The sequence below is a fragment of the Gossypium arboreum genome, chromosome 3 (genome assembly GCF_025698485.1).
Source record: "Gossypium arboreum isolate Shixiya-1 chromosome 3, ASM2569848v2, whole genome shotgun sequence".
Taxonomy (NCBI): Eukaryota; Viridiplantae; Streptophyta; class Magnoliopsida; order Malvales; family Malvaceae; genus Gossypium; species Gossypium arboreum.
The window spans coordinates 125,479,223-125,505,355 of record NC_069072.1 but is presented as its reverse complement, the minus strand read 5'-3'; the positions used below and the strand labels follow the sequence as shown (position 1 = coordinate 125,505,355).

At 31.5% G+C, this 26,133-nt stretch overlaps 1 protein-coding gene and 1 non-coding gene across 2 annotated transcripts; one reads left to right on the top strand and one right to left on the bottom strand.

The window, feature by feature from the left end:
• The first annotated feature begins 10,991 nt into the window (after positions 1–10,991).
• On the top strand, positions 10,992–11,098 carry LOC128291168 (small nucleolar RNA R71). Its single transcript, XR_008280944.1, has one exon. It is a non-coding gene; the product is annotated as a small nucleolar RNA R71 (small nucleolar RNA).
• A 9,705-nt stretch (positions 11,099–20,803) lies between these two features.
• Positions 20,804–24,623, bottom strand: LOC108475011 (probable receptor-like protein kinase At5g18500). Its single transcript, XM_017777029.2, has 10 exons — positions 24,349–24,623; positions 23,978–24,111; positions 23,756–23,853; positions 23,198–23,544; positions 22,649–23,101; positions 22,386–22,546; positions 22,052–22,125; positions 21,791–21,950; positions 21,542–21,691; positions 20,804–20,884 (listed from the first exon to the last, which is right to left on the bottom strand). The coding sequence occupies exons 1-10, from the start codon at positions 24,527–24,529 to the stop codon at positions 20,804–20,806; spliced, it is 1,839 nt and encodes a 612-aa protein (XP_017632518.1). The 5' UTR covers positions 24,530–24,623.
• Between the last annotated feature and the right edge of the window lie 1,510 nt (positions 24,624–26,133).

The window sequence follows — 26,133 nt, the reverse complement described above, 5'->3', positions numbered from 1 at the left end:
TACGGATAGTGTGGCGTGCCTCCGACCGTTTCCGATTTCGAGCTGGCTTGTCAACACTACAAGGAATGAAAAGGAGGGAGTAAGCATAAATGCTTAGTAAGCTCACATGCAAATAGCAAGTAACATAACCATATAAGCAAACATAAAACATCATTTGCATAATCATCACCAAGACATTCATATCACCTTTTCATTTATCATCTTACCATATTGTTGTTATATCGAGTTTTCAACCCGAGGGTTAAGTACATACCTGTTCAAGTATCCATTTCACAACACTTACCAATATGTCCCTTTCATCTTGAGTATTCCTCCATTTGAGTAGAACTTACCCGCTGAACACATCGAATATAATTCGGATACATGGAAAGTTTGCACATAAGTGCCACTATATGTAGCCAAGCTACCATGTAACCCGCCCATAAGTGAACTCGGACTCAACTCAACGAGCTCGGGCGTTCGCATCCGTAAGTGAACTCGGACTCAACTCAACGAGTTCGGATGCCTAGTTACATCTCACGAACTCGGACTCAACTCAACGAGTTCGGACGCTCGCATCCATAAGTGAACTCGGACTCAACTCAACGAGTTCGGATGCTCAACCATCCTAGTGACATGTCACTTGTATCCTCATCTATTCCTAAGGTTCAAACGGGCTTTTTCCTCGAACACTTATCCTTGCCGTCTTCCGTAGAATGCCGAAATCAATACTCGGTAACAATTATATTTAACAAGTAGTTCACATAATTTGCATATTATTTGAAATTAACCACAAAGCATACATTTCATAATAAAATTCAGCATAACATATAATTAACATCAATAACTTAAAAATAACCATTATGCTACATTATTTACACATGAACTTACCTCGTATGCGAAAATGGCTATTTTTACCATTTCGTCCACAACTTGGTATTTTACCCATTTTAGCCCGAATTTCAGTTTTCCTTGCTCTATCATTTAAAATATAGTCTAATTAGGACTCACATTATTCAAATTGACCCAAAATCATATTTTGGAAAAATTACAATTTTGCCCCTAAACTTTTGCATATTTACACTTTTGCCCCAAAACTCGTAAATTAAAATTCAGCCTATTTTCTTATGTTTTATGACATGCTGATCATTTTTCCCTTCTATGGCAACATCAAATTCTCACTCTAACATGTACTTATGACTATTAGGTATTTTTACCGATTAAGCCCTTTTGCTCGTTTTCACTTAAAACCGAGTAGCACAAGTTGTCTAACATAATTTAAAACCTCAAATTCTATCATAAAACACCAAAATACACAAATTTCACCTATGGGTATTTTTCCAAATATAAACCCTAGGTTAAATTATTGCTAGCATAAGCTAAATCGAGCTACAGGGACTCCAAAAACGTAAAAATCATTAAAAACGAGGCTAGAACGGACTTACAATCGAGCTTGGAAGCTTGAAAACCCTAGCCATGGTTTCTCCTTGCTATATTCGGCCATGGGGTTGAAGATTAGCAAAATTGGCTTTAATTTTGTATTTTAATTCATTTTACCCTAAATGACCAAAATGCCCTTACTACTAAACTTTCCAAAATTCCTTCCATGTCCTAATTTTTGTCCATAGACTTAGAAATTGGTAAAATTACTCTTTAAGGACCTCTAATTAATAATCTAATTCAATTTTATGCAAAATACTTCTAGAACACAAGTTTTGCAATTTATTCAATTTAGTCCCAAATTTCAAATTAAGCACTTTATGCATAAAATTTCTTCACGAAATTTTCACACAATCATGCAATCATATCATAGACCTTAAAATAATCATAAAATAATTATTTCTATCTCGGATTTTGTGGTCACGAAACCACTATTCCGACTAGGCCCAAAATCGGGATATTACAACTCTCCCCCCTTCGAGATTTTCGTCCCAGAAAATCTTACCGAAAAAGTGGTCTTCACTTTTAATCTCATATTTGGTGTCAAGAACATGCACTTAGACTGTACCTCCAATACATCTCTTCAATTTCTCATATGATCTAAAAGCTACGGTCTCAACTCTCAACCGTTCTTAAATTTTCAAACCTTCTTAATTTCCCATGATATCATGACATAAAACCCGGATCTCAACTTGATTTAATGGAGACCGAATTCCAAGAAATCCAACAATCAAAGAGACTGAAATTCCATGAATCGATGAGTAGGAATTCATTCAATACAGATGTGATTTATAGATCTCGCCAAACATTTAACAATAGGATACATCACATTTTCCTCTTTCCGCCATAGAAATAATTCGATATGGCCTCAAGAATAATCCTTCTCATTTCCATCCCAATATCAACATTGACAAGGATAATTTTGATAGATCCCAATGCTCGGCTTTAACCCTTTAACAACTCCGATTTTATGTAACATCGGATGCTCTAAACTATCACATTACCTCACCGTCTTGAAACACATCACAATTCATACAACAATACATTCTTGAAAGTCGAAGTCTTTGCTCAATGTAGACTAGTCTAGTTCAGACGCTTGGTTACCAATATTCTCATCTATCCGAACTCTGTCAACATGTAATAAACTTTTAGCTTTCACAAGATGGAAACCTTATCATTCAGTAGTGACTTAAACTAATATTCAACTCTTTCTAATAAATATACACTTCTCGTTCAAACTATTTACTCTTTTATACGTACAAAATGAAATTCTATTATCGACTTGGGAAAAATAATCGACATAATTGTCACATGAAATCTTTCAAATAAATAATTTACCATACCGACTAAAACTCGCGCTTTTATCACCTATGCCTTTACTGATATCAAATCCTTACATAGAAATTAGAAAAAATCCCAATACTAAAATCACCACATTACCAAGATCAAATTAAAAGTATAGTCATATTTGACATGATTATCACGAGCTGAAGAGCGTACTTCGAACATGAGTCGTAATTGACAAATTATGGAACAAAGATAACAAGAAAACCGAATAAAGAAATCCAAGATAGAGAAACCCGAATAAAGAAATCCGAATAAAGAGATCCGGGATAAAGAAACCCAAGATACGATACTATGCCGAGAATCGAAAACCAAATTCATAGAGAAAATCAGAATACCCGATAATTCTTCAAAGAAAGAAAGTCCAAAAGAAAACATCATTTAATCCCACTGAAATCAAATATAACAAGATCAATATATCTTCCCATACATATATATCGATGAAGCATCAAGTAGAAGAAAGCAGAATCATAATATCATATGAATTCTCTCATCAATTCTTATCGACGAAATGAAATAGAATACCCGATAAAATAGAGCAATATAAATTATAAACCATCAGGACTACCAATGCTTTCATCCAACACCAAAATTAGAAGACATTCCCATATAACAAGAATTTCTTGGAAGATCAATAGCCATAGAAATATTTCGAGAACGGGTGAACACATAGAACATCTCAAAAGAGATCTAAATCTGTCCAGGTCATTCTTGTCACACTCGGATAATTCACATTTGAAATATCATTTCCCAACTAGTTCTGCCGTCACAAATTTTATATTAAACCATTCACTAAAAAGGCCAATTCTGAATAAATTTCGATTTACACTTTTCTCGACCTTGCACTTGAGTAATTCGATTTACCAAGGAGAATTCCTTTTCTAACTAGGACGTGCATAACTCCAATAATTTTTACGTCAATCCGATACTTTCGCTCGACTTTACTTATCAGCTCATTTTCAATCTCGGATCATACTTATAATTATTCTATCATTGAACTCTTTGGGTTCTCAACCAAAACTTATTCAATACAAATCTCATGAAATTCCATTATAAGTACCACTTTGGTAAGGGGAGGGTTGTAGGACCTCGACTCGACTTTCTTATACATACACATATGACACAACTTCCATCATCATAGTAACATCATCATAATCATGTCATTCATTCATGTTGGCTTACACCAATTTTCCTATTGTCCCATTTAGACAATATACTTATGCATACATTCTATGTTTTCTAGACAGCTTTACTTATCCATTCAATTAATTAAATTAATTCATGCTCATGACATTATATAAGGCCAAACAAACATAGATATTTGCATCACAATCACAACTTTCATTTCGTGCATCATCATGTACATATCATTACAATCATATAATTCAGTCCAACAATTTAACATAGATAAGTTCATTTCATTATAATCCTTTACCTCATAAAATTATATACCATTAACATTCATCAACATTCGACATCCAATCAAGACAAGGACATTTTCATTCGTATCATAATATTATGACCTTTATTCATACCTCTACTACTTTCTATTTATTCCGTTCATCTTATCAAGTAAGCCACATACACTACATCATATGAGCATTAAGCAAATATGAATATTTATCACAACATGAACTTTCATCTCACATATTATCACATATGTATCATAAACCTTTATTCATACTTTTCTGAACCGAGACTTATCATAATCATAATTTTACTCAAATACCTTTACTTAACATTGAACATGGTTGGCGCAGCTCGGTTGGAGAGTACCTGTCTAAATAAGACGGTACTTATACGTCGGAAGACATCACACTATCACGGATCGTGGCATGTATAGCTAAACTTTTACACATGCTAGGTTAGTCCGAGAACCGACTAAACCTGCTCGATACCACTAAATGTAACACCCGTGCACCGAGACCGTTTCCGAGTCGAACACGAGGTGTTAACGGACTTAATTCATTAATTAAACAGCTCATACAATTCATTTTAAAATTTCCAGACAAGCTGGCTAACTGCATCACAGTCGCTTTAAAAATCATATCTCGAGTTACGAAACTCGAAATCCAATTCCGTAAATTTTTCCTGAAACTAGACTCATATATATATCTACTAATTTTTTCTAGAATTTTGGTTGGGCCAATTAGTACAGTTTATTAGTTAAAGTCTCCCTGTTTCAGGGTTCAACTACTCTGACCTCTGTGTATTACAAATCAGATATCTCCCTATACAAACCTTCAATGACTATGCCGTTTGTCTCTAATAAAACTAGACTCAATAAGGAATCTGTACATATAAAGCGTGACTTCTAATTATCTTTGTAAAATTTATGGTGAATTTCCAAAGTCAGAACAGGGGATCCAGAAATCGCTCTGGCCCTGTTTCACAAAAATTTAAACATCTCATAAAATATAGCTCATATACCTGTTTTGCTTATCCATATGAAAATAGACTCATCAAGCTTCGATTCCATAACTTATTCATTATTTAATTCCATTTCTACTATTTTTAGTGATTTTTCAAACTCACGTCACTGCTGCTGTCTGAATCTATTTTATGGTAAATTTTACCTATTTCATGGTTTCCATGGATTAGCTAGCAATTTGACATACATAATACCAAATATGATCATGATTAGCCATTCCAATGGCTAATCATTACCAAGCATTTCTATTTCCATACCACTCAATAACCATATCATAAGACCATACATATAAAATGATTATAATGCTATACATGCCATACTCAAAATATACAAGCCATTATGCCAAGATGGTATACGGATAGTGTGGCGTGCCTCCGACCGCTTCCGATTTCCGAGCTGGCTTGTCAACACTACAAGGAATGAAAAGGAGGAGTAAGCATAAATGCTTAGTAAGCTCACATGCAAATAGCAAGTAACATAACCATATAAGCAAACATAAAACATCATTTGCATAATCATCACCAAGACATTCATATCACCTTTTCATTTATCATCTTACCATATTGTTGTTATATCGAGTTTTCAACCCGAGGGTTAAGTACATACCTGTTCAAGTATCCATTTCACAACACTTACCAATACGTCCCTTTCATCTTGAGTATTCCTCCATTTGAGTAGAACTTTACCCGTTGAACACATCGGAATATAATTCGGATACATGGAAAGTTTGCACATAAGTGCCACTATATGTAGCCAAGCTACCATGTAACCCGCCCATAAGTGAACTCGGACTCAACTCAACGAGCTCGGGCGTTCGCATCCGTAAGTGAACTCGGACTCAACTCAACAAGTTCGGATGCCTAGTTACATCTCACGAACTCGGACTCAACTCAACGAGTTCGGACGCTCGCATCCATAAGTGAACTCGGACTCAACTCAACGAGTTCGGATGCTCAACCATCCTAGTGACATGTCACTTGTATCCTCATCTATTCCTAAGGTTCAAACGGGCTTTTCCTCGAACACTTATCCTTGCCGTCTTCCGTAGAATGCCGAAATCAATACTCAGTAACAATTATATTTAACAAGTAGTTCACATAATTTGCATATTATTTGAAATTAACCACAAAGCATACATTTCATAATAAAATTCAGCATAACATATAATTAACATCAATAACTTAAAATAACCATTATGCTACATTATTTACACATGAACTTACCTCGTATGCGAAAATGGCTATTTTACCATTTCGTCCACAACTTGGTATTTTACCCATTTTAGCCCAATTTCAGTTTTCCTTGCTCTATCATTTAAAATATAGTCTAATTAGGACTCACATTATTCAAATTGACCCAAAATCATATTTTGGAAAAATTACAATTTTGCCCTAAACTTTTGCATATTTACACTTTTGCCCCAAAACTCGTAAATTAAAATTCAGCCTATTTTCTTATGTTTTATGACATGCTGATCATTTTTCCTTCTATGGCAACATCAAATTCTCACTCTAACATGTACTTATGACTATTAGGTATTTTACCGAATTAAGCCCTTTTGCTCGTTTTCACTTAAAACCGAGTAGCACAAGTTGTCTAACATAATTTAAAACCTCAAATTCTATCATAAAACACCAAAATACACAAATTTCACCTATGGGTATTTTTCCAAATATAAACCCTAGGTTAAATTATTGCTAGCATAAGCTAAATCGAGCTCTGGGACTCCAAAAGCGTAAAAATCATTAAAACGAGGCTAGAACGGACTTACAATCGAGCTTGGAAGCTTGAAAAACCCTAGCCATGGTTTCTCCTTGCTATATTCGGCCATGGGGTTGAAGATTAGCAAAATTGGCTTTAATTTTGTATTTTAATTCATTTTACCCTAAATGACCAAAATGCCCTTACTACTAAACTTTCCAAAAATTCCTTCCATGTCCTAATTTTGTCCATAGACTTAGAAATTGGTAAAATTACTCTTTAAGGACCTCTAATTAATAATCTAATTCAATTTTATGCAAAATACTTCTAGAACACAAGTTTTGCAATTTATTCAATTTAGTCCCAAATTTCAAATTAAGCACTTTATGCATAAAATTTCTTCACGAAATTTTCACACAATCATGCAATCATATCATAGACCTTAAAATAATCATAAAATAATTATTTCTATCTCGGATTTTGTGGTCACGAAACCACTATTCCGACTAGGCCCAAAATCAGGATATTACAAAAATAACTAAAAGACGGTTCAAAACATCAAAAACATGTTCGAGCAAGAATCAACAAACCAAGGTCCAAGCCTATAGTTCCTAGGAATAATTAAGCTACAAAATATCCAAAACCTCATGGTAATATCATGCAACAGTTCTACCACATTATTCAACGTCCATTGACCATACATATAGTTCATGGCACTTCAACATAGCAAATATTCAAACCAAAACAATACAAATGAAATAATTATGACATCCATCAAAAGTTCTAGAAAATTAAACCCATAAAATATCATAAGGATTACAATAATAATCAATCAAAGTATAACCACATTGCCTTATCCCCACAGTTCAAAAAATAATATTAACACCACCTATGCAAATACTAAAGTCTAACTTGGACCACTTCCTTAGTATCTCCGCATTGCTCACATCATAAACGCTAAATATCTGCAATGGTTAGAGAGAGAATGTGAGTTTAAATAAGCTCAGTGAATGTCAGAGTAACAACAATGTATACACAACATCAAAGGTTAAACAAGAGCATGTTATAATACATTCACAGCCATATTCTAATAAAGTCACAATAACATGTTATAATACATTCACAGCCATATTCTGACAAAGTCACAATAACATATTCACGCTTCATTAAATCATAAAACTAACATATTCTCTTATGTATACCTACACTCAACTTTTATACAAATAATTCATTTTACAATAATTCGTCAAGACTAACAACGTATACATGCTTTAATAACTCACAAGTCTAGCTGATATATTCACATGCATTCATAAGTTAAATAAAAATGACCCAAACCACAATTATATACGCAATTTACTATGAGAACATGCTAACATTTTGATGAAACTTAAATCAACTCATTTAGTATATTATTTACATGTTTATGCATTCATCTCACATCGTATTATTACAAAAAATAAAATCACATTTAAACAATAATTTGACACTTGAGGCTGTGAAACATAAAAGTTAGCTCTATCACCACACATCGGATACACGGATCTCTAGCATACCAATTGACTCATAGAGTCAAACATATCCCAAAAAGTGAAGCGTAAAGTTAACACTCTTCAACACGCCAAACATATCCCGTTGAATGAAGCTAAACTCACACTTCCTTATCTCTCCAACCTGTCTTAAGGCCTCAATGCCCAAAAACACAATACATATAGGTGAGTACTCAAAATCCTATGGCATGCTAACTAGATCTAACGGTTTCAAGAGATGACAAGGCTAAAATATCTACAAGTACACATTTTTAATTACTGATTTAATGCATATCATCTCTATTCATATACATCAATTTACATCACAACTTGTACACAAAGTATGCTTATCGGATTCACATTTAATTTCATTTTAAGTGCCACAATAATGCTCATTGAGCCATCACATTTCTGACCACATATGTGTGCAATAAAATCAGTACAACATATATCATATACAAGTGTTCTCACATATTACCTGCAACACATGCTTATCGAAATTTCGCTTTCTTTCGCTACATATTTGCATTATTAGCATATCATTATCACTATTATTTGGCATGTATATCATGCCCACAACACAACACAATTCACAATAATCATCACACACGTTTCATATCACAATATTTTATTATAATAATCAATCCACAATTATTCACATAATTATATAATTGCCAAAATAAAGCAAGAGAAATAGAAAGCTTACGCTCAGAACTTAGGATAGAGGTTTAGGCTATTCCTAAGCCCCCAATTAACAATATAAATCTTGTCTACAAAAAGTGATTCCAAACACTCACCGATCGTACTTTCGCCTAGTTGCCGAAAGCTTAAACTAGCTTTTCCTTGCTTTTTGCCTTGCTCGTAGAAGTCTCCAACAGTTCCGATTTTGCAAAAATAATGACCACACAATATACACAATCAACAATCAGCCAAAAACTCACTTCAAACAATCAAAACACAAGCCTAAGCTAAATTCTCTTGTCATCGAAACCTTCGACTTAACAAACTTGAATTTCAATTATCTCAGTCTATACTTAATCATTTTGCCTAAAATTGGTTCCGTTAATCTAATTATTCAACTACGATTGATTCTCAACCTTTAAACTACTCAAAACTACCCAATTTATTGTATTGAAATTTTCGACATGTTTATGACAATTTTCATGAAAATTCATTAAAATGTTAAAAATCTTCAACAAAACTTTAAAGTAAGTTTAGAAACCTTTAATCATGTCAAAACTAATTAAAAAATACTTTGAAATCACATTTTTATTCAAAATCCTGAAATTCACCATTAACGACCCAATTTTCGACTTTTATTTAAAACATGTAGTTTAACGACTAAAAACTCAATTTAAAGGATCAAATAACATCTAAAACTAATAAGGAATCAAATAATTACCTTAGTTGATGAAAAATCGAACGTTTGATCGAAAATCTGATAAACCCAAAAATTTAACAATTGAGAAATCTATGATGTTCTTGGATTTTTCTTTTTTTGAAATACTATAAAGAATTATGGGTTAGGGAATGATAGAAATCAAAGGAATAAAGTTTGAAAATCAAAATTGAATGAGAGGAGCTTTGGAATGCAATGAACGACAAAACAAAATATGGAGAATAGATTAACATGTTTTATAAAGATGAAGGGGGAAAATATGGTGAAAATTTAAATTTGGTTTAATTGCCTTTTAAAAACTTATAATTTAGACCTTTTTAGAAATCAGTCTTTTATTTCAAAATTGAAAGTTTTTTAAACGTTATTTTCGAAAATTGTTTTAATTTCCAAAATTCCATTAACAAAAACATTTCCGAATACCATGCCAACGATATTCCCGAGCTCACTAGAGCTAAAATCCCTATTTTACCCTCAAAACTTCTTGGCCCAATTTTGGGGTGTGACAAGGTTAGTTTTAGTGTTACTAGGTAAGCTACTTTGCTGTCTTTTTGAAATCGGTTTAGCAAGCTGTCCAATCTGATTTTCAAGCCATTGAATTGATGCTTGCTGATTTTTTTAGAGCGGTCTTAGTGTTTTGAAATTGAGTTCTCCTCAAGGTCCAGTTTCTTTTCTTGTTGATAAGGTTGCTGAAAACCCGAAGAGGGTTGTGACCTTTGATTACCCTAACCACCCCAAGAGAAATTTGGATGATTTTTCTGTCATGGATTTTAGTTATTGCTATAGGGGTTATTTTGAGGTCTAGAATTGTTACACATAAAGTTGACTTGCTCATGCTCCATGTTAGAATCGAAGGGTAACATTCTAAATTAATTATCCCCGCTCCATTCGCATCACATTACACTACCAAATTTACTTGTTTAGAAAAATTTAAACCATCAATTTTCTTACCAAGAGCTTAAACTAGATTTGCTAACACAGAAACTGCATCAATATTAAAAGCACCAATTACTTTAATCAGTTTCGTTCTCATGACTTGCCACTGATAGTTATTTATTGTCATCTCCTTAATAAACTCTTTAGTTGCCTCAGCTGTCTTATTATTCAATGTTCCGCTAGTTCCTGTAGACTCAAACTGTTGTAAAAGATTTGAACTTGTAACCACAAAGGTAACCCATGATAAGGACACCTTCTCAAAAGATCCTTAAATCTCTCACATGTATCATATAATGTCTCAAAAGCAATTTGAGCAAAAGAAGAGATGTCGTTCCTCAACTTACCTATTTTAGCCGGTGGAAAGTACTTCAATAGAAACTTCTCAGTCATCTGATCCCAAGTCGTGATAGAACCTCGTGGAAGTGAATTTAACCACTGTTTTGCCTCGCTGCTCAAAGACAATGAGACCAACCGTAAGCATATGGCATCATTAATAACGCTATTAATTTTAATTGTGTCGCAAATCTCTAGAAAATTAGCCAAATAAGTATTCGGATCTTCATCTTACAATCCATCAAACTGAACATACTGTTGTACCATCTGAATTGTGTTCGACTTTAGCTTAATTTTTTACAACAGTAGTTGGTCTGACTGTAATCAACCCAAATTTCCTGGGCCTAAATCAGAAACCCAGATACAAACTATGAAACCAAAATAATATTAATGGTCCAAATATTAAGGGTCCATTTACAACAAACAGCCCAATTAAACAACCCAATTATAGCCCAACAATAAAAACCCTAGTGGCCCAATAAGCCCAAGACCTAAACAACTTTCAGCCAAACAGCAGAAACAAAAACCCTAGGCGTGCCGCTGCCTCCTCCACGTCAACCTCCATACACAGCTGGCCTATGGCCTCTGTACCTGCAAACATGACAAAGAACACAACAGCACAGCAAAAAAGAGAGCAAAAACTTTGTATTTTTTCTTTCTCTTTCGGCTATAAAAGCCATGAAATCAAATGTATTTTTTTTTACACACGAAATACAGAGAATCCAAACAAAAAAAAAAGAATTAAAGGTGATTTGCTTCATTTTTTTTATATATCTATTACTCTTTTTTTTTCAAAAATAAGAAAAGAAGAACAAAAGTTATTAAAGTTAGTCCTTTTATTTGTTTTCTATTCTCGTTTTATTTTCTATTTTTATTTTTAAAGAAATAAGCAATAAAAAGAAAAAGAAGTCAAAATTTTTACCATCTTTCCTTGAGTGCACCACTGTGAGAGGTCGAGGTTCGTCGTTTCTGATAAAAACGATATTTTTTTAGGCCGGGAAGTCCAAAAACCCAAAAAATGGGACCTTTTGTTTCCCGGTCACCATGGACGACGACACTGTCGCCAGTGATCGGCTGCCGCCACGGTGGTACGACGGCTGGAGCCATGGCCTTTACTTGGAGGGAAGGGAGAGAGTTGAGAGAGTTTTTGAGAATTTTTTTTAAAAGAAGTGAAATGATTTTTTTTTTTTTAAATTGACTTATATAGGGGTTACAAAATGACAACGTTTTGGCCTATTTCCCTAGACACCAAAACGGCGTTGTTTTGCCATTGACCCGAAATTCGACCCAGAAAGGCCTCAGGATCCGCGTGTTTTTGCAGAAGAGTCTAATTGCATCTTTAGTCCTTCCGCTTTTTAATCATTTTGCAATCCAGTTTTTTATTTTATTTTTTAATTTCTTCCTTATAACTTTATTTGGATTTCATTTTAGTCCCTTAAGCAACGATGCCATTTTGGGGATAGGGAATAATTTCCCAATTAGTCCCTCCCGTTTTATGCGCGTTGATTTTTAGTCCTTATTCGTTTTTTTATTTTTAATTTATTATGATTTAGGCTTTTAATTCATTTGGATTTCAATTTAGTCCTTTGTTTGGCTAATTCCATTATTTATGTGTTATTTATTTCTTATCCTTTATTTTTTAATAGCTAAATTTAATACTATTTGTATTTGTTATATTTATTTATTTTGTTAATTATACTTTTACGTTTTAAATATTTAATCCAATATGGTTTATATTTGTTTTACCGATTTATTTATTTATTTATCTTTCCTTTAAATTTTTTTGCTTAGATTTAACATTACTATATTTATTCTATCTATTATTTAGTCATTTATTCGTTATTTCTTCCTTTTATTATTTTTATATATTTAAGTTTTTACTGTCTATTTTCATTTTATTTATATATTCGTGTTTCTTTTTTCCTCATTTATTTTGCAATATGAGTTTTAAACTTCATAGGTTTCAACTTAATTCGTATTTTGATTAATTTTGCTTATTTATTTACTATATTATTTATCTAGTATTTAAAATTTATACATTTTATCTTTATATTTTATTTTATCTACTATATTATTCATTCGCACGTACTATTCTTTGATCCTTGTCATTATTATTCATTCAATTTAATACTAAGATAGTAATCGCAAGATGATTATCATCTAACCGTTGCTTTGTTATCGTCATAAAAGTATCAATTTTATCTATCATTATTTTATCTCATTTCGTTAAAATCACGTCAAAATCGCGTTTAAACGTATTTATTCAAAATAAGCCGTTTTATATTATACCACAAATAAGAGGAGTACACATCGTTCAAATGTTGCATTTGCTATTATTCAAAAAAAGAAAATTTTCAAAATAAGCACTGTCCAGTATTTTGGAGATTCGAGAAAACGTACGCTAACTTACGAGGTTTCGATTTTCTCGTCGAACCTAAATTAGCCAAATATCCCTTTAAATTTTTAAAATACATGAATTTTAAATAAATGCAATATTCCGCGTTTAGAAACTCGAGAATGGTCGTGCCCTAACTTACGAGGTTTCAATTTTTTCTCGTTGGATTTAAACAACCGTATATCCTTTCATAAATCAAAGTAAAAAATTTAAAATAAAACGGTTAAAAGGCAAGCTTATTTTCGAGGGTTCAAATGTCATATCCTAACTTACGGGATGCGACATTTTGTTATCTCGAGACGAGAGGGCTTTTAATGCTCGTTTCAATTTTTTCAAGCATTTTTTTAACCAACATTAATAAAAAAGGATAGTATTTTAAATTCTTTTCGAGTTTTCGACTTTCGATGTTAAGACATTAATTAATCAATTAGGTACCAATTTTGGGCGTTACGAATATGCTAACCTTTCCTCGTACGTAACCGACTCCCGGATCCGTTTTCTCAAATTTCGTAGACCAAAATTATTGTTTTAGTAAATCAAAATGTTTTATTAAAACGATCAATCACAAGGTGACCCAATCACACCTCATAAAAAAGATTGGTAGCAACTTTCACGTTTTTTCGTTTTCTTAAAATAAAAAGTTGACCCTTTTCAAAATGGTTTCGACACTGACGATACTCAATTCAACCCCAATCAGAGAAAGCTTAACACAATCAAACATAGTACGAAGAGCAAGAGGTGTAGGAGGCTGCTGATTATTTTGATTATTCTCCATCCCCACAATAATATCCTTTTCTTCTTGACCGTCTATTAAAATTTGTTGATTTTGCCTTGCTTATCTAACTTCTCTCTAATTTTTGCGAGTAGTTTTCTTGATTTCACTATCATAAACTAACAGTTCCAACAACTTTCCTCTAGTCATAAACCAAAAGAACTTGTCAAAATCAAACAAAAAAAAAATTTAGAATGTAAAAAATTAAATTAAAAACAAAAATACTAAAATGAAAATAAAAAATGACTAAACTAATAGAAATAAAGCTTTCCTAATATTTTAGTCCCCAGCAATGGCGCCAAAAACTTGATGCAGTCATAAACCAACTAAAATTCTGATTAAGGTAAGTGCACCTATTGATTAATAGTATAGCTACGGTGAGTAAAGATATCGTTCTCACGAAGACCAAAAGTACTAGTAATTATCGTCTTTCTATTATTTAACCAATAAATTTGAGTGATTGATTAAAACTAAAATTAACTAAATTAATTAACTACGAATGCGAAAAAGAACAAATTAGGAAAATAATCGAATAATAACCAAGAAGCGAAACAATACCTAGGAAAGAATTCACCTAGACTTCATCTGTCACTATCAATCTAAATTACACAATTTCTTCACTTAGTATCTTGATATGTAGAAATCCTTAAATTATGTTAATATCTTTCTTCAAGAATAAGAACAACTGACTCTAAATTGATTAATTGAAATTTCTTTCTAATTAAAACCCCTATTATCGCATTAACTCGATTTACGAGTTCCCCTATTAAATTTGACTCTAATACGGTAGATTTATGTCGTTCTATTTCTAGGTTACATGCAACTCTACTTAATTACGTTAGACCTACTCTTAAACAGGGTCTATTCCTTGTATGATTTAAGCACATCAAACATGGATCAATAGTCTAGAAATATTAAACCAATAATTAAACACACATAATTGAGAACAAGATCTAAGTATTTATTGCGTAAAATAAAAATCAAACGACAAAATCAATCATAGGGTTCATCTCCCTAGATACTTAGAAAATTAGTTCATACTTGAAAATAAAAAACATCTAGGAGACAGTATAACCACAAGAAATAAAGAAACTCATAATAATCTCCAAAGGAATCAAAAGGGAATCTTCAATCTTGATGAAAATTCTACTTCAGAATTCGTTTCAATGGTATTTTTCGAGTTGTTTTCTTGAGTATTCTATGACAGCTCATTCCCATCTTTTTATTTTTGTCATATATAGGTCTCAAAATGTCCGAAAAACCCTGAAATCGTGTTTTTCTGCTATTTGGAGTGCAATTCGCGAAATCGACACGGCCTGTTACATGACCATGTGGCAGCACGTGTGGCTCACACAGTCGTGTAGAATGGTCCAGCCTGCGTGGCTCCTATAACTCGCTCTGATTTTGTAGCTTTCGCTCCTTTTGCTCTCAAATGCTCTCATAAGTATAAAAACATGAATTTAAAGGATTAGGAGTATAAAATTCACCGTTAACATCAAATAATCACCCAAAAACACATTAAGAATGAGGATAAAAACATGTTAATCATAGCACCTATCATTAAACCACTAAATTTTTTTAAAGAAAAAGCTTAATAATTATATATTATTTCTAATCAAACTTATATACCATCAAACAAATAAAAGTTGAAAAACACCCATAGATCAAGTTTCTCAAATTTAATGGCTTTGACACAAAGTTTCAATTTAATCCAACTTGAATACAAATTGCTCGAAGTCCAAATTCATTGAATATTTTCTCTTCCTAACATTATTGAAAGAACTATTGAAGCACACGTATATGTTTATTATAGCATATAATATTTCCTACTTATCCTTATGCCAAAGTTCTACTTTCCAAAATCGTCTTCACTTGATTAAAAATAATTTTTGACATATTGATAGTATTAAAATTATTACATAATCCCTTAATAAGTTTATATTTTAAAGGATTTTACTTAGATAACCGTCTATGATTCACATTTCAAATTGCAGATATATTCATTATCATTTATTTTTATTTATTTATTTATATGATTAAAAGATTATTTAATTATAATTAAAAAGTAATTCTTTTATGAATATATATATATATATATTAATTTTAAGCACATGTCTCATTTTGTTAATGTTATTTTTTTAATATATATATAAGAATTATTGCTACTCTTTCCTCCAACAAGTTGCAATAATTTAGGGTAAATTGTTGTTTATTTTTTCTCTCTCCAAGCAAGTGCATATTATAATGATGAGTGGCAAATGTCCACCATAGTTGGGAAACTTTGGTTGAAACTTTAAGCTCCACTATGGGCCCTGCCCTGCTTCCAAGATAATACATACCACGCAAAGAATTTAAGATTTAGGAAATTCTATCCACCTCCCAAAAAAAAAGAAAAAAGAAAAAATGTAAGAAAAAGAATAAGAAAAAAAGGTGTTTTGATCGTACATAAAACCTAGAGAGTCTAACTCACATAAGCTAAACTAAAATAACTATCATGTATTTTATTTATTTTATTTTTAATTTTTAAATTATGACAATTTTAATATTTTTATTCTTTTGGAATTTAAAATTTAGTCCCTTTATTTTAATTTAAGATATTGTATCTATGTATTTTTATTTAAAAATCTTGATTCTTTCATCTAATTTTACTATTAAAGTTATTGATGTATTAATTAAAAACTAGTAAAATAATTTTTTTAAAAATTCACCATTTTATTAATTTGATCCTTATTTTTAAAACTAAATTAAAAATTATAAAGTTAGAAATTAAACTTTTTTATTATATTTTGAATGAAAAATTCATGATTTTTTTTGTAAATTATAAATTTAAAAATATGAAAAGTAAAACTCTTTAAAATTAAAAAAATTTAAAAATTATGAAAAGTAAAACTCTTTAAAATTTAAAAAATTATTTTAAAAATTTAAAATTATGAAAAATATAAAAAATTCCAAAAGTTTAAAATTTTTTATTTACTCCTTGAATGGTAATTAGAGAAGAGGTGTTTATGGGTCATGCAACTCACATAGTCCGATAGGCCTAATCTATTCTGGATCGGGCTTAAACTTATATTTTTAATCTTGAGTTGGCTTGACATGTTTCACTACCTAAAATAATAATGAAATTTAAAATTTTATATTAATATTAATTTTTATAAATAAATTTAAATAGAAAATAGTTTGCTATTATTTTTAAATAGTGAAATGTGAAATTTGGGTGAGATGGGCACGAGGCTAGATTTTTTTTTTTTTTGAAATCAAGCTTTGGCTTGATTTGACCCATGAATACATCTAATGATAATAAGGTTTTTCCAAAGTTTAATTTATTTGATCACTTCATATTAAATTGTTTTTGGAAATTTTTTTTTAAATTTGAAAAAGTTTTTTAATTTAGTAAAAATATAAAATTTAATTAAAACCAATTTGGAGTTTGTATTGTTATTTAAAATTATTTTACACTAATATGGATATACTTTATAATTAAATTTAAATAAAAACATTTTGATATATAATTAATTTGAATTAAAATAAAATTCTTCAATCCAATTTAATACAAATTGAATGAATAACTCGAATTTGGAAAGAATTTACTACAGTTCAAGAAGTAAATAACACGAACCCTAAATTGTGACCTATTGATTGGGTATTCATCTTCTCTAAGGTTTGAATCTCATTGTACCGAGAAAAGGAGTAAATAATATTTTTTTTGAATTTTTGGAAACATTTATATTTTTCATAAATTTTAAAAATATTTTTAAAAATTTTAAGAGTTTTAATTTTCATAATTTTGGAAATTTTCATAAAATTTATATATTTTCTAAATTTTTATGATTTTTATTGAAAGTATTAAATTTTTTTTAATTTTGAAAAATTATAGGAACCCCATGCATATTTATACAATTGGTATAACTATTGGTGAAACGTTCACTTGTATTCCAATGCTTTTCGTTTCACTTGAATGTTATATGTTTTAATTTTCTTTTGAATCTACTTATTAGTTTTAAAAATAAGTATTCATTTTTTATAAATAAAGAGATAAATTTTAAAATTATAAATCAACTTTAATTTAATATGCAATTTGATATATGAATTTTAATTTGGTGTAATTATATATATAAAACTTTGATCGTGGTTCGAATATATAAACGAAACTTTGATTTTAATTCAAATGTACATGTTTAAAGAAAAAAATACCCCATTTTATTTTTATTAGATAAATAAAATTATTTATGTCCACAATATGTAAATATAAAATGGTGCTATATCAATAGTTATGTTAGTAATTTGTGAAAATTGAATCAAATCAAAGTTTCATATATAAAATCATAGTTTATGTATAACATTGCATTTTTGTTAGGGTATTCTTCATATCCGTTTTACAGCTTATGTTCAAGGTTCGTGGTTGCTACTCCCAACGATATCGTCTCTAAGCTCTGAACTTACGTTCTCCTCTTAAGAGTGCAATATGCCTTACTATTACACCCAACAACTTATTAATATAACATTACCAAAATTCATCCCTAAATAAAATATAAATATTTAAGTTTAATGATAGATCAACTTATTTACAATTGTAAATATCTCAAATAGTATTAGATTGTCCTTATTTGCTATTTTTAACAATATAGATGGCTTCAATGACCTCCTTATTATAATTGAGAAATGATTTATGAAACAATAACAAAATGTAAAATTTTCTTTCATGATGACATTTTTAGACATGATTTAAATAAGAATTATATATGTTAAGGTGTCTCATCTTCTCATACAATCTTTTTCTCTATTATAATTAATTGAATTCCGATGTGTGATCTAATGGTTAAAGATTATTTATTTATAGAACTTATTCAAATTTGAATTTTCGTGGAGTAAATGGTAAATCTCTATTTCACTTGGCAACCATTGAAATCAACCATCTTCTCTGAGAATATGCCTCTGATATGAAGAGCACTACCTACAGATAGAACAAAGTATCTTTGGATACCTCTGTTTTGTTGATTAGGAAGCTTGTTAGTAGAGCTACATCTTCCAACAATGTTGTCGCTTCACCATGTGGAAAAGAAATTATGAGTCTCGGGTATTTATCTTTCAACTAAAGTGGCAAGAAACTCAATCACACACTGAGTCTGTACCATACTAGTGGGCATACCATATAAATAAACCATTTACAATAAGGTAGTCTGTACCATACTAGTGGGCATATCGTTTTTATCTTGGTACTAGTACGTATTTGTACTGGCATGTTTTAGTGTATCATTTTGGATTTATCGATATTTTTAAATATTTTTGACATATATATAAATTTATATTATAGTCTAATTTTTAGTTTCTTGATAATTTATATCTATCCATGTAAACATTTTTCACACAAATATATATATTTGTAGTCTAAATTTTAATTTTAATAAATTATATTTTATATATACAAACACATATATCTCAATACATCCATATAAATATATTTATTTGCAAATATAAGCTTTAAAATTATTAATTAGATTCAATAATTTAATTTGATAACTACTAATTTAAATGTAGTTATAAAAATTAAATGGTTAAGATGAAATAATTAAAAGTTAGTTTAAAATATCAATATTTTATATCAATTGATACAAGTCAATATGTATTAATATAAGTTGGTATTGACCGAAACAGATCAAAACACACGCAATAGTTAAAATACATTGAAGGTTTTATCTAAATAGAACCTAAATTCTGATTTAAGACTAGAACAATACGTGTAATTAGTTTGAACATTTGGAGCATCAACATGTAGATTATGGTTGGCTCAAATTGATAACTGCCAATAAAAATATTTAGTTTACTAAACACTGAAAGGAATCAACATGTAGATAATGTTTTATGTAATTATAAAAAAATTATGAATATTCTAACTATTTGTGTAAATGGATAATGTTTTGTATTATAAAATTGTAATAAGTTATGTAATTAGATAATGATTGTGTAAACATGCAAATAATTGCACAAAATAGTATAATGACAGGGTCCATGAAAATTGGTAAAGTAAACACTTTAGATGGCTCTCCCGCCTTGGGTTCTTTTCGCTAATGGAAATGAAAAATGCTAATGATTTCCAAGCAAAGCCCCACCTTGTGGGAAGCACTGTACTTCGGTCTTACCATACAGAACCAAATTACAGGTTTTCAATGTCTGATAAAAACCCTCTAAGCCTTATCTTATTCTTGTCTTGTTGGAACTTTCGAGACCGATCATGGTAGCTAATACCCAGTAGTGTTGTTACTATGCATGAAATGACTTCACACTTCAAAACTTCGTTTTGCCTAGCATGTTACATTGATGATCCTACTTGTTTGTAGGGCTATGGTTCTAATGCAGTACTTCTAATGCGACAATTATATATGTATATATTGAGATGTTTTGACTATAACAGTGTTTTAAATGTCACTAAGATGGTGACTGCAAAAACAGTATATTACATTGGTTTTTTTCCCCTTTTCCATGTTGATGTTGGAAAAGCAGTGACATCTGAGATGAAATTCTAAATGCAAGTAATTGAAGTAAATATTGTTCATCGTTTTGTAAATTGAGGAACTGCCTTTTCCTTCAACTGGTGGAAATGATCGGCTTCTCCTTCCAGAAGGCGCAATACCTGTGGGACAACCCATCAATGCATTACTACTATTTAAAATAGGAATGGAGAAAATTCAATTCGATTCTAAAAAATCGAAAAAAATTTAAATTTTGAATTATTTAAATTAAATATCGAGTTAATCGATTTAACTCAAATTTTTTTTCAAATTTCGAATTTAAATCGAATTAAATTTTTAAATTTCAAATAATTCAAATAATTTGAACAAACCTAAATACTAAACCCTTCTACTTCTCTTTTCCCTAACCGATCCCCTCAAACTTTTTTACTTTTCCCTCAAAATCTTTTTCCTTTTTACTTTCACTAAAAATTTTACTTCCCCTTAAACCCCCAAGTTTTCTTTCTTTTACTTTCCTTCGAAACTTTTACTTCTTCAAACTCTAAATTTTTTTTATTCGATTCAATCGAACATTCACTCCTAATCTAAAATAAAATTTTGCAAAAACAGGATCAACAAGATGTTATTTGAACTATTCATTTCTTTTTTGAAGTATTCATATAATATGTGTTCAACACATACTCGGGTAGGGCATAAAGGTATAATCTTCGAAATATGTTGAAAATTTAAAAAATGAAAATCAAGCTTGTATACCCATGTCAAACATAAAAAATTAGTTATGATGAGGAGTACATGATATGGTATCAAAGGGTCATTACCTCCGCCATTGATGGCCTCATTTCAGGGTTCATTTGCACGCATAAGTAAGCTGTCTTAGCCATAAGGTAGAGTTGATAGGTATCATATGACTCTTCAATACGAGGATCAATGAGCTCATGTAGTGCTAACTTTTCGATCAGTGGTTCTGCCTAAATGATCAAACACCATGACGGTAATGAAAACAAGTGTAAAACTAATCAATATTGCCAAAAAAAAATATTTATGAACACTAATTGAGACCTACATACCCATTGTCTCAAAGATACATGCTGTCCTTCGCTTTTGTCTTCGCTTTTGTAGTCAATTACTTTGCGACCTGAAATTAGTTGTAGGAGAACTATCCCAAATGCATACACATCTGTCCTCACTGAAACAAACCCATTTTCTGCATACTCTGGAGCAAGGTATCTACATGAACCAAAGGTCCATTTTACACTAGTTGGCATATTAATGGTGTATGTACTCAGTCTGAAAATGAATTGAGAGGTCATAGAATAGAAGTCTCCTACCCTAATGTTCCCAGAACTTTTGTCTGTAGTGTTTCATCATTTATCTTCCATCTGGCTAGACCAAAGTCACCTAGCTGTGTGTAGAAACACAATCATTTCAATGAGCATGCAGTTCCATAGAAAATCCTATTTATCATAGAAATTTCTAAAACAGACAGCATTTAAGGTTTTAACAATCTTTTCGCTTTAGCAGACAGCGTACTGTTAAGTTACTCGAACTTGAGTATGAAGATGTGATCTGATAAAAGACACCTAAATCACATTGGCTAAGTGGTCAGGATTATTAGGCCTTAAAAATAGGACCAACCCTAGTTGAATAAAGGACTTAACTGACCATAGGGACTAAGTCATGTGTGAGAAGTATGTTGCCTGGACGCATGTCCCTATGAATAATAGGACCACCACGGCATTCTTCATGCAGAAAACGTAAACCCTTTGCAGTGCCAATTGCAATAGCACGTCTTTGATGCCAATCAAGAACATTTTCTGTATTCTCTGTATAAAAAAATCCACAATTCCAAAACATATAGAAAATTTTGTAAAGATGAAATGACACATAAATCAATACTTGGGTCTGTAAAGATATGTTTAGTTTACCAAATAAATGCCAGTAAAGGGACTTGTTGCATATATACTCGTAAACCAAAATGTTGAGGTTCTCCTTGCAACAATAACCCAGCAGCATCACAATGTTCTTATGACGTGCGAAACTTAAGACAGATACCTCGGAATTGAACTCAGCAAATCCTTGTGTACTTTCTTGTTTCCGGACCTTTGCTGCAATCAGCTGTCCATCTTTGAGCTTACCCTTGTATACATGACCATATCCACCTTCCCCTAACAAGTTCTTCTTTGAAAAGTCTTCAGTGGCTTGTTGAATCTCAGTGTAAGTGAATGCCTTTGAATCTTGGATATACAGTTCAGTCCTTAGTCCACAAGCAACACAAAGAAGAGGTGATCCTGTGGATTTGTTGCGGAAGCCATGCCTTTGCTGCTTTTGGATGATATTTGGCGTGTCAAATAGCATACTTCCTCCTTTGGTATATGTATCTGAAAGGAAATAATGTTCCATTTTTGTCAGATACATACTCGTAGCTAGTTTTCGTAGCGTCTATTCATATAAAATTGCCAAGATTGCTTGCTTACCTGATATTTCCAGCTTAGAAGAAGAACCAAAATCAGATAAAAAGTTATGCTCTTCTGATTTCAATGTAGATGAAGGGGTGAAGAGGCCACTCTTGGAGCTTTCCAAGTAACTCGTGGACAAGGAGTATCTTCTTGATGAGGTTTCCGAAGGATCGATATTTTCAGTAAAGTGAAAGTTGGATGGAGGTACAGGCTTGGACTTGGACATGGAGTACACCTTTTGGTCTCCAATATCTGGTTCACTTATTGTATGGTTTCTCAAAACATCAACGTTCAAGCTGTCTTGAACTAATGCAACTTTGCAAGGTATCTGTTTAAGGTATAACTTCAAATCCCGTCTGAGGTGTCTACTAAGATTGAATGTCATCAGTAATGAAAAACCAGAGATATACCATACAATCAAATATCGTATCCAACACCAGACATTTTCAATATCATCTTTTAAAGGTTACTGTATGAATTAATCGAATTAAACCACAAAAGCGTTCATTTTCCAAAGAAAACAAATAATTATTATGAAACTATATATAAGGCAAATGATGGTTGCAAAATAATTACCTATCAAGTACAACCCATGCTGGCTTTGAGGCAACCACTTCTTGTAGAACAACATTCTTTAAGGGAACCCCAGCTGTAATTTTAACTCCAATGCTCACCTAAACATGAAAAATACACAAAAACACAATTAAAGTACATGAACAGAGTTTGAATCCGCAATGAACTTTTTTGTGTAAGTATAGTATGTATGCAAAAATAATAAGAAGAAGAAATAAATAGTACCCCTTGCTCTTCACATTCTTCAGCACTTTGGTGGAGCAATTTAACATATGAATCAACCTTGTTTGAGATTTCTTCCTCCATGGCACGAAGGCTTGTTCCAAAAGATTCTGGACATGGTTTGCTTTGGTAACCCACTATACCAACCCGGGGAAAAGAAAAGGATAAAACAGTGAGTTAATTTGACTGATCATATATATCCCACATTCATATTTTTGTATTTTATGTAATTTCATCCAACACCTAATAGATTCAACAAAAATCTGTAGACCATCACGATTGCTTTATCACTTAAAGTATAAATCAATATTCTCAAACACAAACATCAAAATCATCATTAATAGGTATACAAGAAGAAAGATAAGAGTGCTTACTAGGGTGAGTGACTCTATGCAAAACTCCAAGCATAAGAAGCGTATCCCCACCACGCAGAATGTCACCTCTAACTCGTATATGATTGATGATAATTCTAAACTCACGTTCATTATGATCCTTAGTTGCATCGAATGCGATAACCACATAAGACGGTGTATGAGGAGTTGTATTGCCCTCCATTGTTGAGTCTGCAACTCTCTTGGAGTTCCAATGGTGTGTATATATATGACTTTCAAAAAATGGTTGAAAATCTTGATGGGGTGTGGTTTGATTCAAACATGAAACGTGGCCTGGGGGATAGAGATGTGTAATCCAATGATTGTATAGATTTAGTTTTGTTTTGAAGAGGGGGTTTAATTCTTTTTTCCTTTTTTCAATCCATGTAATGTAATTTGTCTGGTTTTGTAGGGATAGGGAGATTGTTGAAGAAATCAGAGCAGATATACTTTTGGATATTCGGATAGTATACCTGAAATTGGAGGGAAATGTGCCGTCCAAAAACAAAGACAATGGGAATATTATCAAGGTATAAGTTGAAGACCGAATCTGGATTCTTTGTTTATTCATTCATATTATTCCTTAAAACCATGGGTTAGTCACACTAGTCAGTGCTTTAACCATATGTTATACAAGGGGCTTTACTGTCTTCGGGTGGATTCCATTAAGGTTTATTTTAGACTTGGATTATTGGAATTTGAATTTTTTAAGGTTTCAGTCCTTCTCTGTTCAAGTCATTTATAGATTGAGCTCGTTTAATTTTTTTTTTTTTGAAATGAACCAGGCTGGACTTTATAGAAAAACAAATCAAAGTACAAACTAATCCATTGAAGATTGGCCTATGAGAGTGAAGAAATAAACAAAATAAAAAATAAGAATCAAAATAATAAACAAAACGAAATTGAAAAAGAAAACAAATTAAATGCCAGCCTAGACTTAGCTAGCACCCACTCTTCAAAAGTAAACCCTAGAAGCTTGTGTTGGTGCCAGATTCCTAAAAGGCAAATGTTCCTAAAAAATTGATCTTTTGCATTTCTTTGCCTTTCCTTCTACCCAAACATTCCCCTCTCTGCTATCAATCTGGTTCTCTTGGTCCGAGGAGCAAAGATCCCACTTCGATTTCGTTCATCGTTCCTAAGTCCAAGTAACTTTTTTTCCCTGTTCTTAGACATTCTGTAAGGTTATGAGTGAAAATGTTTGCGGATCTAGGCACATAAGCAAACTTTAGTTGTTGAAACGATGTCTTTGTTTGATGTATATTGTCGATGATAGCCCAAACCTTCAATCTATCTCTGGCACTTCTTTTTCTTTTGTTTATGATGGATTTCGCATCTCTTTCTATGACCATTTGCTGGAGACCCAACTGGATGATTAACCGTACTGCTAATAGACAGGCAAGGCCTTCCACTGTGAATGGAGAAGCTACACGATCATAGGCTTGCTTGAAAATCAAATCTCCGCCACTATAGAATGATATGACACACCAATCAAGAGGTTTTTACAAGGTTGTAATGGGTCTTAGGTTAAGGGTTTGGAAAAGGTCATAAAAGTTGGTTAAAATCGATAATCGAGTTGGTAAGTTACCAAACTATAAAAAAAATCAAATGTTGAATTAAAAGAATTCACATTAATAAGAAATAAATAATAAAAATGAGTTTTTCAATGCAATATGAAGCTACCGGTTCAAGCTCATTTTTTTATTTTTTATTTCTTTCTTTTTATTTCTTTTCGTGTGTTTTTAGAAAACAAAGTAAAACTCAGCAATATAAATAATAAAATATAATCAA